The sequence below is a fragment of the Onthophagus taurus genome, chromosome 1, assembly GCF_036711975.1.
Source record: "Onthophagus taurus isolate NC chromosome 1, IU_Otau_3.0, whole genome shotgun sequence".
Lineage (NCBI taxonomy): Eukaryota > Metazoa > Arthropoda > Insecta > Coleoptera > Scarabaeidae > Onthophagus > Onthophagus taurus.
Window position 1 is genome coordinate 32,500,385 of NC_091966.1, and position 15,329 is coordinate 32,515,713.

At 30.7% G+C, this 15,329-nt stretch overlaps 2 protein-coding genes across 2 annotated transcripts; one reads left to right on the plus strand and one right to left on the minus strand.

Moving 5' to 3' along the window:
* Positions 1-1,298: 1,298 nt before the first annotated feature.
* Positions 1,299-2,501, plus strand: LOC111415870 (enkurin-like). Its single transcript, XM_023047750.2, has 2 exons — positions 1,299-2,107; positions 2,294-2,501. Exons 1-2 carry the CDS (start codon positions 1,481-1,483, stop codon positions 2,468-2,470), a joined length of 804 nt encoding a protein of 267 aa, XP_022903518.2. The 5' UTR covers positions 1,299-1,480; the 3' UTR covers positions 2,471-2,501.
* A 1-nt stretch (position 2,502) lies between these two features.
* Positions 2,503-13,628, minus strand: LOC111415860 (cleavage and polyadenylation specificity factor subunit 5). Its single transcript, XM_023047743.2, has 5 exons — positions 13,264-13,628; positions 12,872-13,136; positions 11,999-12,164; positions 2,857-2,971; positions 2,503-2,799 (listed from the first exon to the last, which is right to left on the minus strand). Exons 1-5 carry the CDS (start codon positions 13,422-13,424, stop codon positions 2,778-2,780), a joined length of 729 nt encoding a protein of 242 aa, XP_022903511.1. The 5' UTR covers positions 13,425-13,628; the 3' UTR covers positions 2,503-2,777.
* Between the last annotated feature and the right edge of the window lie 1,701 nt (positions 13,629-15,329).

Here is a 15,329-nt window from a genome sequence, read left to right on the forward strand (position 1 = left end):
ATCTAACCCCTGTATACCAATACACATCAAAAATTCCTACGATTTACTTCATAGTCAGTATTGATTTGTCTCTACAACCAGTGACAACGCAAAACGAGTGATCGTCTTAATCCTAATTCCTCAAAATGTCTTTACATCGCAGTAAAGAATACGTTAGTAAAGAGCTAGAGTAGAACACGTTCAAAAAACTCGTGTAAAACGATTTGTTGTTCTATACAATATGGTCACTACTTGTGAATAGTTTTTTTGTGCTTGCAGAATATCATGCAATTTTCTCTTTTCTTTGGTAAATTGATTACCATGAAAATGTCGTTTTCGCGGCCTAGACGCTTTAGCACTTTTTCAATACGAAGACATTTTAAATATTAGGAGTTATAACTAGGCACTAAAGAAACTCTATCTTGGTATTTTCAAAATATAAAAATCGGCATAATACCTCATTTGTGGAAGGGATGAAAGGTCAAAAACGTTCATACATATTGTTTTAAATGTTCAAACATATTGCCATACTGCCGGGAAACTCCTTTTTTACACAATCAAAGAAGAACGTGCTGCGGGAAAAATAACTATGACAGCTGCAAAACCTAACGGTAGGGGAATACAGCTTTGAACGTGTGCAACAGTTCGCTCATTGGTAACCTCTGAAAAGGATACCAGTAGGTGAAAAGAAGGTTACTCCTGGCAAATGGGGAGTATTATAGTATGATTAGTCACTTAAAATCGGACGGCCTATGAAGAGCTACAAAATCCCAACTGTACATGACTCTAATATAAGTGGTCCTAGTGTATGGCTCTAAGACAAGGGTCAAATATGCGTCATATATACAAAGGACTGTTGGAAAATGGAGAGTGGTACAGCGAGCCTAATGTTGTTGCGTTTATAAAGATCAATCGCGCTGATGGGAAACGTCCAAAGAATATCAAAACAAACTGTCGTCGGAACAAGGCATAAAGGTGACCCAATACAAGATACCTTGATCAGGTGAAGGACAACACCAAAACTCTTGACATCGTTAATTGGAGAAGGATGTCTTGTAACAGATCCAAATGGCGGAAGATGTTTGAAATAAGCCAAGCCCCAGAGAGGGTTGTGGGGCCATGGAAGATGATGATAAACATTGGATAAAAGAATAAACCAGGATAAAATATATTCGCTTATGCTTAGACTAGTTCAAGAAACATGTTATTTTAGTTTAACGTTTTAGCATCGATTTCAGAAAAAATATATCTAAAACATCAAATTTATAATATTAAAAATTCCTTTAAAACAAAATAACGTTTTCTAATTATGAAGATGTATTCTATTATAAAATAAACAACAATGCCTTATAAAACTTTTTTTAATTTAGATCTGCCCTTAAAAATCTGTAACTGTTGCCAAGTTTTAAGTTAGATCAATAAAACATTTTCTTGGCGCATTAAAACCACCCCAATGCAGACATTTTGAGCACACATTCCAACACCAACGTTCCTCCAAACAATGTCCATAGTGCAAATTTCCGATCACAATGAAAGTATTTACACTATTTGCGAACGTATTGACGAGGCTCCGGAAATTCTTGTTGAGAAAAAGTACAAATCTCGACACACCGCTTTTGTCAGAAACGAAAAGAAACAATTAAAAACGTTTAAAGAACGCGCAACTATGGGTCCGGCTCAAATAAAACGACCGCAACCCCAAGATTTCTTAAAAAAACGAAACGGGCGACAATCTGTACCTTTAGAAAACCTACAAGATTTAAAAAATAAAAGCAGGTTTTCATGTAGTTTGAGTGCGAAAAGACCGGATGTGCCGTTAAAAGATGTTGTATTATGTGAGCAGGAAGAAAAATTAAGACATAAAGGTAAAAATTTTATTTTAAAGAATATCGAAGATGTAACGAAGATGAAAAGTTCCAAACCTGTAAAGAGGATTGTGGTCAGTGTTGATGGGAGAAGAGTTGAAATGGGAGATGGATTATTACCTAAATATATTTTTAGCAAAAAATATGGACAAGTTCCAAAATATGTTAAGGAATTTCATAAGGAAAAAGATAAAAGTCGTCAAATTGAAACTCATTTTGCAGAGGAAAGTGTAAAATGTATTGATCGTGATAAAGTTTTAGCTGTAAGTATTTTTTGATAACACAAGATTATAAAAATTACACCAATTTCTATAATTCCTACAGTATTCCAAATGTCTTGTTGAACTTTCAAATACTATTTTTTTAGTAGTCAGTAATTTTAAAACATGAAAATTACCTGAAAAACACTTCGTCTGATTCATACAATTAATTTATATTTAAAATTGCAGGGTTTAAAAGAAAATTGGGTTGACTTACAAAGAGAGTTCCAAAAACTTCCGCTTTTAATTGATACCATTCCGAAGATTATCCGCAAACAGAAGCTTGAAAACTTAATAAATCAACTAGAAAAAGATATTCTATTAATAGAAAAGCATTCAAAAATTTATGTTTATGATGATAAATAAATTCAATGGATTAATTAATAAAAGTTATGATAATAAATCCATGTAGTTTTATATTTGTGCCTTAAAGTTACCACAAATATATTTAGATTTTACTTTAATTAATTAAACTAAACTTACAACTTACAAAGATAAAGAAAAATAACTATAAGAATATCTAACACAAACTACATCTAAATGGGTCAATGACAATTATTTTTATTATATTATATTTCTAATATAGAAAAATAAGCCTGTGAATTTCTTATTTTCACATCGTCTTAACAAATCTTCATCATCTCTTCCTCATGTCCTTATTTCGTCCTTGTCTTTACATGTAAATGAACTGGAACCTAAGAACAACAAAACAATAGTTTTCGCCATTCTTAATATTTTATTTTATTATTTACCTGCATAAAGCTTGAGGTAATGAGGATATAATAGGTCCATATCCTTGTGAATTGTCATACAGTTCAAAAAGTGGTGCAGCAACTAACTTGTAATTCTTAGGTACAGCAAAAAGAGCTATAAAAGATAATAACAAGATTAAAACAAGAATTGGCAATTTTTTTTGTTTCTTTTAAAAAATACTACAACAAAGAATAATAGAAAAACAAAAAGTACGACTTCAATATATTAAAATAGTAAGATACAATTTTGTACAGGGTGATTATACAATATCGTATACAATCGTTTTTATCGTTCTCATCTCTATAAAATAAAATTGAAAGGAAAAGTAGTTCCTTTTAATTTTCTTTTCTTGAGAAAAAGAGTCAAGAGGAACCTTATAAAAACAAAGAAACCAAAAAAATTTTTGTTGATTAATTGAAAAAAAAATAAAAATTAAAAAAAGTAAATAAATTTAAAAAAAAACGAAAAAATTATCACATACATAAAAAATTACTTATTAAAATCTCAGTTTTCATACAAAAACAACACAACAGACATACAAAAGTATTGTTGAAATTCATGGAAACATTATCCAAAAACCATTAAAATGTAGTTACCACGATCTTCAAACACCATTTTCTCCATTAAACTCAATAATAGTACTCAACAGTCAAACATTCCATTCGTTCCACATGCAAGTTTTTCACGCGTACAAGAAAATTACAAAACGATCGTTACGTAGTTCTAAATTTTCAAAGTAAAAAATGGTATTTTTATTTTTTTTTTATTGGCGTATTTTTTGACTTGCCACTTTTGTTTATAAACGGGATGATTAGGTATACAAAAAAAATAATAAAACGAAATATAAGTACAATGGAGTATGGTACAAATGAGAAAAGAAATTGTAATGAAAATGAATGTAACTTTATAATTTGAGTAATTAATAAAACATAAATTTGAATAAAAAATTACACTACAAATATTTTCGTTACAATTTTATCAAATAATCTTATAATGGCAGATCAATAAATCAACCGAATCTCAATTGGAACAATTCCAAATAGAATGAAACATTTTCTTTTAAATGTACAGGGTTATTATAAAAGAATGAATCGATTTTATTGTACATAATTGTCTTTGATTTTGAGATTTGTCCAGGTATTTATACAAAATTGGATTATTCTCAAGCATTTTTGGGATATCTTTTGTGTGGTTTTTTAGCGTTTGTTAATGCTTTAGTTAAAGCATAAATATTCGCAGTTCGGAAACGTAAATCGTAACAAAGCAGGTTTGAATTAGACCAATTAGTACTACTAATTTAGTAGATAACGAAAACAACGCATTTTTAACACAATGTGATAATCTTCTTTTGGAATTACCATATTTTTTATGAGTGTTTATTAATAATTTTACACTAATAAATGTTTGTAAACTAATCCTACCATGTGATTTCTGATAAGAACAAAAATAAGGACAACAAAAAGGGAGGTTTCATTTCTAAATTAGTTCAAAAATCGTCACTAAAAATGATGATTAATTATTAATCGATTTACAAAAATTGTAACCCAAGTTCTAATAATTTTATTAATTGACTTGAGTACAAATTAGAATTGTTAATTTAATCTTTTTAAATATTTTGTTGGTACCTTAACTAAAAGTAAATCTGTTTCACACTTGACGAGAACGTAGGATTGATACATTCACAATAAAAAGCATAATTTCAAACTTTACAGATCAATAACAAACTTTTTTTTGTTATGGCCAATTAAAATTTACCATTAAACTACTAAAACAGCTTTCATAAGAGAAATATTCAATTCATAATAGATACAATTTTATGTAATATGACCAAGAAATAGTGAGAGTCCTTAGAGCCTAATAACTTTTCTCATTGAAATGGAAATATACAATGAATTAAAGATTTCGTAGAGATAATTGGTACATATGGTCTATAATTTGTGAGAAAACTTCATCTGCAAATTCATAATGTTGAATGTGTAAATAATATGAAGATGAATTGTTTGGAATGAATTAAAACATTGTTTTAAAGGATGATACTTGTGTTGAGTGGAACTAAATAGAACTAAATTTCTAAGAAGTGGGTATGTATTGACAAAATACGTTTAAAAAAATAAATCTAAATACTCTTGTGCCCATATTAACATATTCTACGTTTCCAATAAAATATTCTTCAAGTAACACAGGCTAATTATCAAATGCATCCTACTGGGTCCTTCCAGAAATATTTTAATAATGCGAGTGAACTGCAAATAATCAACTGCATCGTGTTTACCAATGACTTCAAATTTGTACATTTCCATTATTTGTCGAGGAATATTCATAAACAATAATGAAAGAGTTATTTCTTAGCGAAGCATGCTGAGACTTGCACAAAATTTGCGTACAATTTTTCAGAAGTATATATGTAGTAAGACTCTAATGACGTATGAGATTTTTATAAGAATTGGACATTAAAGAAGTATAAACATGTCTCTTTACTCTTTAATCATGGAATTACGAGTCGATAATTCACAAATTCAAGAAACTTAAAGAATAGTAAAAGATTAGGTTTTTTGAAGAAAACGTCAATAGAACTTTCAATTTTTCTATGTAACTGGTCATTCCCAATTGCATAGAAAAGTAATTAAAAATATTTAAGGTTTTCTTCTAGATGTGAATTTGTAATATTTTTCATAAATGTAGTTCTATCAGCTTTTTGGTTTACCGTTATTTCCTGTTAGTTCCGTATGTGATGAAATTAAAATTATACATATATAGATATAAGAAATTGGTCTTCTAGTCGTTAGTAACAATACTTTTTGAAATCCTCTTTTGTCTTCGTTCAAAGTAATAACGTTCAGTTTTGTATCATGAAGCTATTAACCTGATTGCTTCGATGTAAACCAATTATTTGCTATTAAATTCCTGGTTGTTTAAATTATTCACTTTTAAATATAGAAATAATATCTAACGTCTCATTAGAAGTTATTTTTAGAAACTAACAGCTTTAGACATGGACCATATACAACATCACAATAACTTCCGTGAAACAAAATCATTGCCTTAAAAAATTTTGTCTTCCTAACATTCTATGATAGAATCTCTTATAATATTACAGGAAGCACTGCTACAAGAGTTCTAAGATTACGAAACTCTAATGGTATTGATGAGCCAACTACAGTACATATGTTTCTAGAGCAACATACATTGTTCACATAAAAAGGGATCGAGTTACAATACATCTAGAAGCAATAGAAGCTATTGGTGATAGTAGTAAATAAGTGATAAATTAAAAAGGAAATCCTGTTAAAAAGCCGGTACGATATTTGTGAGCCAAATTTCTCAGAAAACCACTACGTCAGATTCTTGGAATCTATAACATCTGACACCCCAAAAGTCATTGGCGGCGGCATAGCAACTAGGTTTTTATACTTACAATGAGCGTTTGTTTATCGTGAATTGCAATCCATTTACGTAACGTAAGTTGTTTTATGCATTTGCAGTGTAATTTCTTATGAAAAGAAATCAATCGAAGTGAAAAATAAAAGACAGGAACTTAATTCTCAGTCGAAGGGATATTTAAGGTGTATCATTATTTTAAGACAATTTTTCCAAATGAAAACAGAGTTAAAAAACCGTGTTGTAAGTGCTACAGGAGTGTCTCTGGTAACTATAAAGAGAATCTTACATGAAGGTTGCGATTTACAAGCTTCAAACAATGGTGATAATAATATAACATTCAGTTCTCCTAAAAAACGTAAGAGAATGTGCACGAAAACCAACATACCGGAATGGGAACAAATGGATATTAGAAATATGATTTATAATTTCCACAAAACCGAAGGATGTCGACAATTACAACCAAAATTAAGTGCGGAATATGACGTTTCGGAAAAACGTACCTCCCTGCAGACAATTATTAATAACCTTGGATTTAAGTGGGGGAAAACTAATGACAATGGCGCTTTAAGGTTGAATTGTTTGGATAAAATTAAATATTATAGGTGCCAAGGTACACACCTATTGTCTTTTTAGATGGAACTTACATTCACTCAAGTCATACTAGTTCCAATAGTTGGACAGACAATAGCACTAATGGTTTACTACCACCCATATCGAAAGGCAATCGATTAGTTATTGTTCACACCGGTGGTGAAACGGGTTTCACACCTATATGTCTCTTGATTTTTAAATCTGGAACCAAAGGCGGAGACTACCATAGCGACATGAACTCGCAAAATTATGAGAAATGGCTTACAGAGAAGTTAATTCCAAATCTTCCACCAAAATGTGTTGTCGTAAGTAACAACGCACCCTATCATAATGTACAAGTTGAAGACTGGTTGAAGTGTTGTCAAAATGTTGTTAAAGTTGAAAACAATTGTTTAGAAAACGAGTTTAGAATTGATGTGGCAACAGAAAGTTTAATTATTACAGTTTCTGATAGTGAATCTTCTAATGAGGACGACATTAAATTTAAAATGTATCAGATTAAGCACTGTGGATCACTTATGCCCGGTTTCTCGTACATTATAATATCGAATAGATATCGGAGCAATAGTTATCGGATCGATATCTTTTGACGGCTTGGCCGGTTTCTCGTACGAAAATGCATGTAGATATCGAACCGATATTGCGCTGTTGATCGATAACTATGGCGATATCGGTCATTTGGGTTTCTGAAAGGGTCGATAGGAGATATCGGACCGATATCGGATCGATAACTATATCGCATGCAACAAGCACCGATATCGACTCGATAAGTGTGATTAATGACAGTGATGTGTGTTAAAAGATTGCAAATTTTGATTAAACTGTTCATCCAATGCTTGTTTCTTTACCATATTTGTAGATATTTTATTTCGTTTGATTTTCTATTACTGATTTTCGTTCCATAACTAATTCCACTAACAATTTTTTATCGAAAGAAGTAAAATTCTTCGTTCGTTTCGACATAGCGCGCGTATTATCAAACTAATCGTTTTCGAAAAAAGGGATAGCCCAAATTTTAACAGATATCTTTTATTGTACGTTAGTATAGTCTTTTGTAAATTATTTACTTATTTTAAAAAGGAAATAATTTAACTTAAATAATTAAGTTTTTAGTTTCTCTTTTTTTTTAATTGTTTTTTTTTACTAATCATTTTTGTTATTATTTGATGATTTTTGTTTGTTAATTTTTATTATTATTATCAATTCGTTATCAATTCCTTGTCTTAGCAACTTTTTATTTTTGTTTATGTACTGTGTGTTTTATTAGTGGATGCTTCGCTGGGCTTGTCCCGTTTGAATCCCAAGTGTAATAAACAAATAAATAAATTATTTTACGAACTATTTGTTAAAAATTTTCACCGCCACCTATCTACGGGAATCAACAAGTAACCGATTTTTTGACAAAATCGTTCGATAACTATTGTATGCAATATCTGTCGATCAGTTCGTACCAGAACACCAACAGCCGATATCGACCTGTCAAAAGATATCGATCCGATAACTATTGTTCCGATATCCATGGTTATCGAACGATTTTGTCAAAAAATCGGTTACTTGTTTATTTCCGCCGATAGGTGCCGGTAAAAATTTTGAACAAACAGTTCGTAAAATTATTTATTTATTTAGTTATTACACTTGGGATGCAAACGGGACAAGCCCAGCGAAGCATCCACTACATTGTTTTGGTAATCCAAAAAAGAGAAACCAAAATTTTAATTATTTAAGTTAAATTATTTCTTTTTTTTAATAATTAAATAATTTAGAAAAGAAAAATAACGTTACTAACGTATAATAAAAGACATCTGTTGAAATTTGGGCTCTTCCTTTTTTCGAAAACGGTTAGTTTGATAATACGTGCGCTATGGAGAAACGATCGAAGAATTTTATTTCTTGCGATAAAAAATTGTTAGTGGAATTAGTTATGGAACGAAAATCAGTAATAGAAAATCAAACGAAATAAAATATCCACAAACATGGTAAAGAAACAAGCATGGGATGAACAGTTTAATCAAAATTCGCAATCTTTTAACACACATCACTGTCATTAATCACACTTATCGAGTCGATATCGGCTTGTTGCATGCGATATAGTTATCGATCCGATATCTCCTATCGATCCTTTCAGAAACCCAAATGACCGATATCGCCATAGTTATCGATCAACAGCGCGATATCGGTTCGATATCGACATGCATTTTCGTACGAGAAACCGGCCACTAGTCTAATAAAACTTTCTTTGTTTGTTCCGTTTTTTATCACCTTTTTCAAAAAAATTGACGTTATATTTTTATAACTTAATTTTTCACAACAAAATCTTACTGTAAATCCGTTAATTAGTTTCTGAGATATTCACCAAAATTGCAAAAAATATTCGAGAAATAACGTGGAAAATTTAAAGGTACGCCTCCTTGCAAATATCAAGTCGTGAATAACCATTGCTTTCAGAGAATAGAACGTTATTGATTTTTTCCTTTCCTTCATGAAATACCAGACAGATAATTTTCAAAATTAGAAGTAGATATTTGTGAAAATCATATATTATAGTTATTGATTGTTCTAAACGGCTGGATGTGTCAACTTTAAAAACAAACATCAGAAAGTGTTAACAATTTTAATACATCTACTGACATATCTCAGAGAGTACATTTCTACTACATATAAAACAGAAAACTATAATAGTTTTAACATTAAATAATGAAGAGAAATGTTAACATATAAAATACTAAATAAAACCATACATTTTTTAACATGATTGTATTGTTTACAACCTTGAATTATAAGTTCAACTTGATATTGGTAGGACATGTTTACATTTCAATTGATAAGTGGTGAAGACCATACATGAGTTGCCCAAAATACAATCGATTATTTATCAGCGGATCTGACTACACCTATCTTCTCTATATTCAATTTCGTAATAACAAGATGTAATAACTTAATGATTATAAAATTGAGTAGTTACATTTTATTGTTACCTTCAGAGTTTTTTCCAGGTGACAATAAAACTTAAACAAAGTAAATATAATCATAATTAGTCACAAGAATTATTAACATTTTAGAGGAATAAAAAGCCTACCAAGATTTTAACCAATTACAAAATCTACCTACTATCCGTGCAAAAAGTCAAGGCCCTCTGTTTAGAGATCGATATCTTCGTAACCGCTCCATGGAAAAAATTGCGGTAATGTTTACTGTAATCAGTGAACATTTCTGCGTATCACATGTTAATTTGGAAATTTTCGGATCAGCGGTTTTTCTTTTATCGCGAGTTAAGTGAAAAAAGTTTGTCCACTTTGCGATTTTTTTTCCCAAAAGTATTTGACGAAAAAATTAGTGGTAAACCGATGTGTTCTTAATGTGGGCATATTTTATTTTTTCGATATTCCATATAGTTTCGCGGAAAATCGCGGTTTAGTAGGATGCAAATAATGTCGGTTGTCGGATTCCGTTATCAGTTTTTCAAAATTAGAGCTCCCTAATTTTTTAAGAGTGATTTAATGGAATTACAAATTAAAGAGAAACAGAAATAAGCTATGCGGGGAGAGGAGGGTTCCGTCCAATCCGAACAGATGGTGGGTCCCAGACAGTACGTCGCGCCTTTATTTTACCTACATAAAGAAACAAGGCGCGACGTACTGTCTGGGATGCACCATCTGTTCCGATTGGACGAAAACCCAGTCACCCCGCAGAGCTTATTTCTGTTTCTCTTTAATTTATAATTCCATTAAAAAAATTAGGGAGCTCTAATTTTGAAAAACTGATAACGGAATCCGATAACCGACATTATTTGACATATTTTGGTCGAATCCGCGAGGAAATCTACCCAGCCATTTTCGACATAACGGCGTCTTACTAAACCGCGATTTTCTGCGAAACTGTATGGAATATCAAAAAAATAAAATATGCCACTCATTAAGAACACATCAGGCTACCACCTTTTCAGAATTAAATTTTTTTCGTACGATAGTTTTCGAGAAAAAAAATCGCAAAGTTGACAAAGTTGCAGGTACCATAAAAAATCGGACACTTTTTCCGGAAGAAAACCGTGGATTCGAAAATTTTCAAATTAAGATATGTTACGTAGAAATGTTCAGTGATTAGAACAAACTTTGTCGCAATTCTTTTTATCGAGCGGTTGCGAAGATATCGATCTCTAAAGTGAGGGGCCTTGACTTTTTGCAGGGATAGTAGTCATTTATAGTATGTAATAATTAAAAAAATAAGTTGTATGTGTTGACAGAAATATCAAGATATTCTTTTTGCAATGTAGGCGATAATAAGTGTACTATAAAGTGAGATCATGTTTCTTATTGCGTTACCATCGCGTTAGTTTACATAAAAAGTTCTATAATACCTCTCGTCAATTGTGAAATAGATTAATGGGCCACTTAAATCATTTTACAATTTACCTAAAATTAAAAAAAAAACGTTAACATAATATCTTTGCAAAGGTGTTCAAAAATTACACCACAAACATTTTTTTATGTTCATATATGTACATTTTTCGTTTATATTAACATTGCGTAACAATGAAATCGGTTCATTCCTTTATAATAACCTGTACTTGATCAAACACTTATAAAAGTCTACAAAAAAAATAGACGACTAAACTTTATTTTTCTTTTCTATTTCATACAATAAACTTATTTTCGTTATGAATCATTAATAATGTGAATCACCTAGAAAACAAATTTATCAGGCGTTTTGAAACACCAGTTTCGACGAAAATAACTACTAAAGCATTGTATATAATATTGTGCGAAACCGAAATTACAAAACATTAAATAAATTTATTCTCTCAATAACTCATCAGTAAATAAACGTTTTATATAACAAATAAACGCGCGATAACCATAGAAATTTTCTTCCTATTTGAAATCAACATATTTAGAGAAAAATACAGTCTTCTTTCGAGACAATTCTATTAGACACGGATGTTTTAAAAATTTTCACAAGGTTTCATATTTTAATAAACAATTTATCTTATCAAGTTATTTAAAAACATAATACATAATATGTTTCCAGTTACAACTTGATTTGATAAAAAGCTTTTTAAATATGAGAGGTTTTTAAAGATTTAAAACATTTGTGTATAGAATAAAATATAGGTATATATAAATATCTAAAAATATTAATGTTAAATGTATTGTGTATATATATCTACAGTACCCTTTTCTTGAAGTTGCACGAGGAATAAACGCTTATGTTCCTTGGGTTTTGTTATATGCGGTGGTATGTATGGGTATTGTGGTGGTTCGAAATTCGGCCTCCACCAATTTCCGATAATGTCCTCAACGAGCCAATCTTGTTTCACGCCGTCCTGTCTACCCAGCGTCTGCAACAACTCACTTGTGAAGAAGCAACGGGGTCCGCCGTTTTTATTTTTTTTTTTTAATCGAGTCACAATACAACTCGACAACAGAAAGCAAAATAATAAAGACATATTTATCGATTATTATTATTATTTCATAATACAGGATATATCAACTTTAAAGACAAACAATGTTTTTATTTTCTCGTTAGTTTAAAAGAAAAATCAAATAATTCCGATTGCGATATTTGAATGGACTTAAACACTTTAAATTAAATCTTATTAATTAGGAGTAATTTTAAAATTCGACATGTCACTTTTTACAATTTTCATAGATAGAGAAAAAAACGTAGCGTTATAAAATCTATTTTATATTTATTTAAAATATTACAGTCTTCTATTAACGCATGCTTTTCAATTTTTTACCAAAACATTTTTATCGTAACTTAAAATAAAAATCAAAAAGCAGCTTTGAACAAAACCTTTTTTGTTTATTTTTATATTATTTCTTTTGAACCATTGAAAAATCAACTCCACAACTTACTTAAATTAAAAAGACCTTTCATTTTACAGAAAAAACGAAGTTACAGTACTAAATTTTATAGGTACAAAATTTACAAATATCGCTGAATTTTCTTTTCTTTTTTCGACATGCTAAATACATTCTTCTTTATCCGTAACTTTTACAAATCCCCCCAAAAAAGAAAAATAAAACAAAAAATTCACTTTACCTCTGTTAATAGCCGCTTCAATCCCTCAACTTCATCCTCTCCAGGATTCAATTCACCACCGGGTAATTTAAAAAACGTTGTTCCTAATTGTAGAAGTAACACATGTGGTAAACCATGTTCGTGAACCAACAAAACCCCTTCAACACTTCTCCTCATCCCAATCCTTTCGAATTCATCCCGCATTCGTTGAAAACGGGCGGGAACGCTCGGATCTTTTTCAAACAGGGGTTCTTTTGTACCAAACGTATAATTCGTTAAAGGATATCTATAAGAAAATAAAATTTAATATTCATAAAACGTAAACGTCAAAAAAAATGACGCTAACCTCACTTTTTTTCTAACTAAACATATCTCAACTTAAACCACTTTTACACTTAATAAAAACTACTTACAAATTAATTATTCTGTTAAGCGCAGCAGAAGGGAAATTTTTCGCATCAAAACTAGTATTTGTAGGTGTGGTAGCCGACGAATTTTGGCTATTTCTTCGCGGCCAACCAGTCCCTGTACCGGCCATGTTGTTCATTTGTGGCTTCACCTGTGAAGACGTCATCCTTTAAAGCCGGTCTAACGGCGCAGCGTTTTAGTTCTTTCGGTATTTAGGTTGTTAATTCCACTTGGAATATTTCCTAATTTCTAATGCACAAACACACAACTGTTAAATACACTTATTAAGATCAGGAAATTGATTTAAAAATGAGTCGAAATCAGAACTTATGTACCGGACTGATTACTAACATCAGAGACATCTACCAACAATCCGAGCGATACTTTAAAATTAAAAAGGCGCTTAATTTAAAATATCAATGTTTTATTTGAAATTAAATTAATATGATTTTATGTAATATACTTATAAATTATAGTTTTCTAAAACGATTAAATAATATTTAAAAAAATTTTAAGATAAATTCAAAAAAATAAAAATTATAAATATTATTATTTTGCAATTAAAACTAAAATATTAATAATTCTTATTTAAATAAAAAAAATTTATTATTAAATAATCTTGTTAAACAAAGTGTTATCTAATTTACTTTTTAAATCACTTGAAATCAGTTTCGACATGTTATGAAGACATCGTCATCTAAAAATTCCAAAAGTATCACCTCATACCATATTTAAAAATACTCTGATAAGTGTGGTCAGAATCTGTTTTGGAACCCATCATCTTCAAGTACTTGGAGTTGTTTGTCGAACTCAAACAAAAAAAATTTGGGGCTGTTACAATACTAGAATATACATATTTTAATCTGTAAATGTATGGGATGGGAGAAGAAAAAAATAATGAAAATGTACGTGGGTTGGTGCAGATGATTTAGATAATTTAGCTCCATGAAGTATATTACTGACTGTTGTGTTTGGGAAGGATACTCCAGGTCGTTTAAATAGTACAATCTTAACACTTTGGGTAAAATTTTTATGAGAATCTTACTGACAGTGCCTGGATTTGTTACCTTCAAAGGCCATGTTAAAACTTTATATCATAACATCGCCCGTATGGTCTTCCCATTTTGCCTCAAATATAATCATAAAATTGTCTGAATTTCGTAAATTATGTGACAACCTTCGCAAACACCTCGAAGACATCTGCAAGCTTCGTGCTCAAGTTGCTAATGTGCTTTATTTAATATGCTTTATCAATTAGAATCTGCAATTTAAATTGAACTATGACAGGAAGCTTATAAAACTAATATTGACGATATTCATGGGCCAATGAGCATGTCCAAGAATTAGCAATGCTTTTCTGGAAAGCTGAGAATTACTGAATTATTCCATGCCGCTGCGTTGTTATTTCAATTGTCAAAAGAAATGAAAAACAAATATTTCACAAGAAGAATTACAACGAATAGGGAGTACTGTTTCAACCCACCTAGTATTTGGCCACTTCATTGAAACTGGTAAATCCTCATTGGAGAAAGCACAAAGACTTGCTGTTGTTAGAAATATTTCAATCACTAACCCGCACCTCACTTCTAAAAGACAAAATCTCGTTGCTCTACACACTAATGACAAACTACGGCACGACCACGCCAAGCTACAAGACTACTTCTTCCAAAGTCACACTACTTCGAGATAATGAATGTCACAGGAACTCAATTGATTCCAGTGTAACTTACATATTTTTGCTTTAACTTTATAAAAACTCGAAATCTGTTTTTTTTGCCTCGGCTTAATAATCCTGGTTCTTCATTGACTACAAACGTTTCAGTGTCTATTCTATTTGTATACATCTTCTTTTCTTTTCAATTTGCTTAAAAGGATAACTAAATATTGAGGTTGCGAATCAGTTTTAAACTGATAAATAGTTCTACTTTTTCTAAAATGCTCACCAAAATGTCGATCTTGTGGTCGATGCTAGACAGGTCCATCACAATATCTCCTTCCATCACCTTGAGTCCCAGTTGAATCTGCCAATATCAATAACTACGGTTGTAGATAATTTGCTTTCTTGGCTACT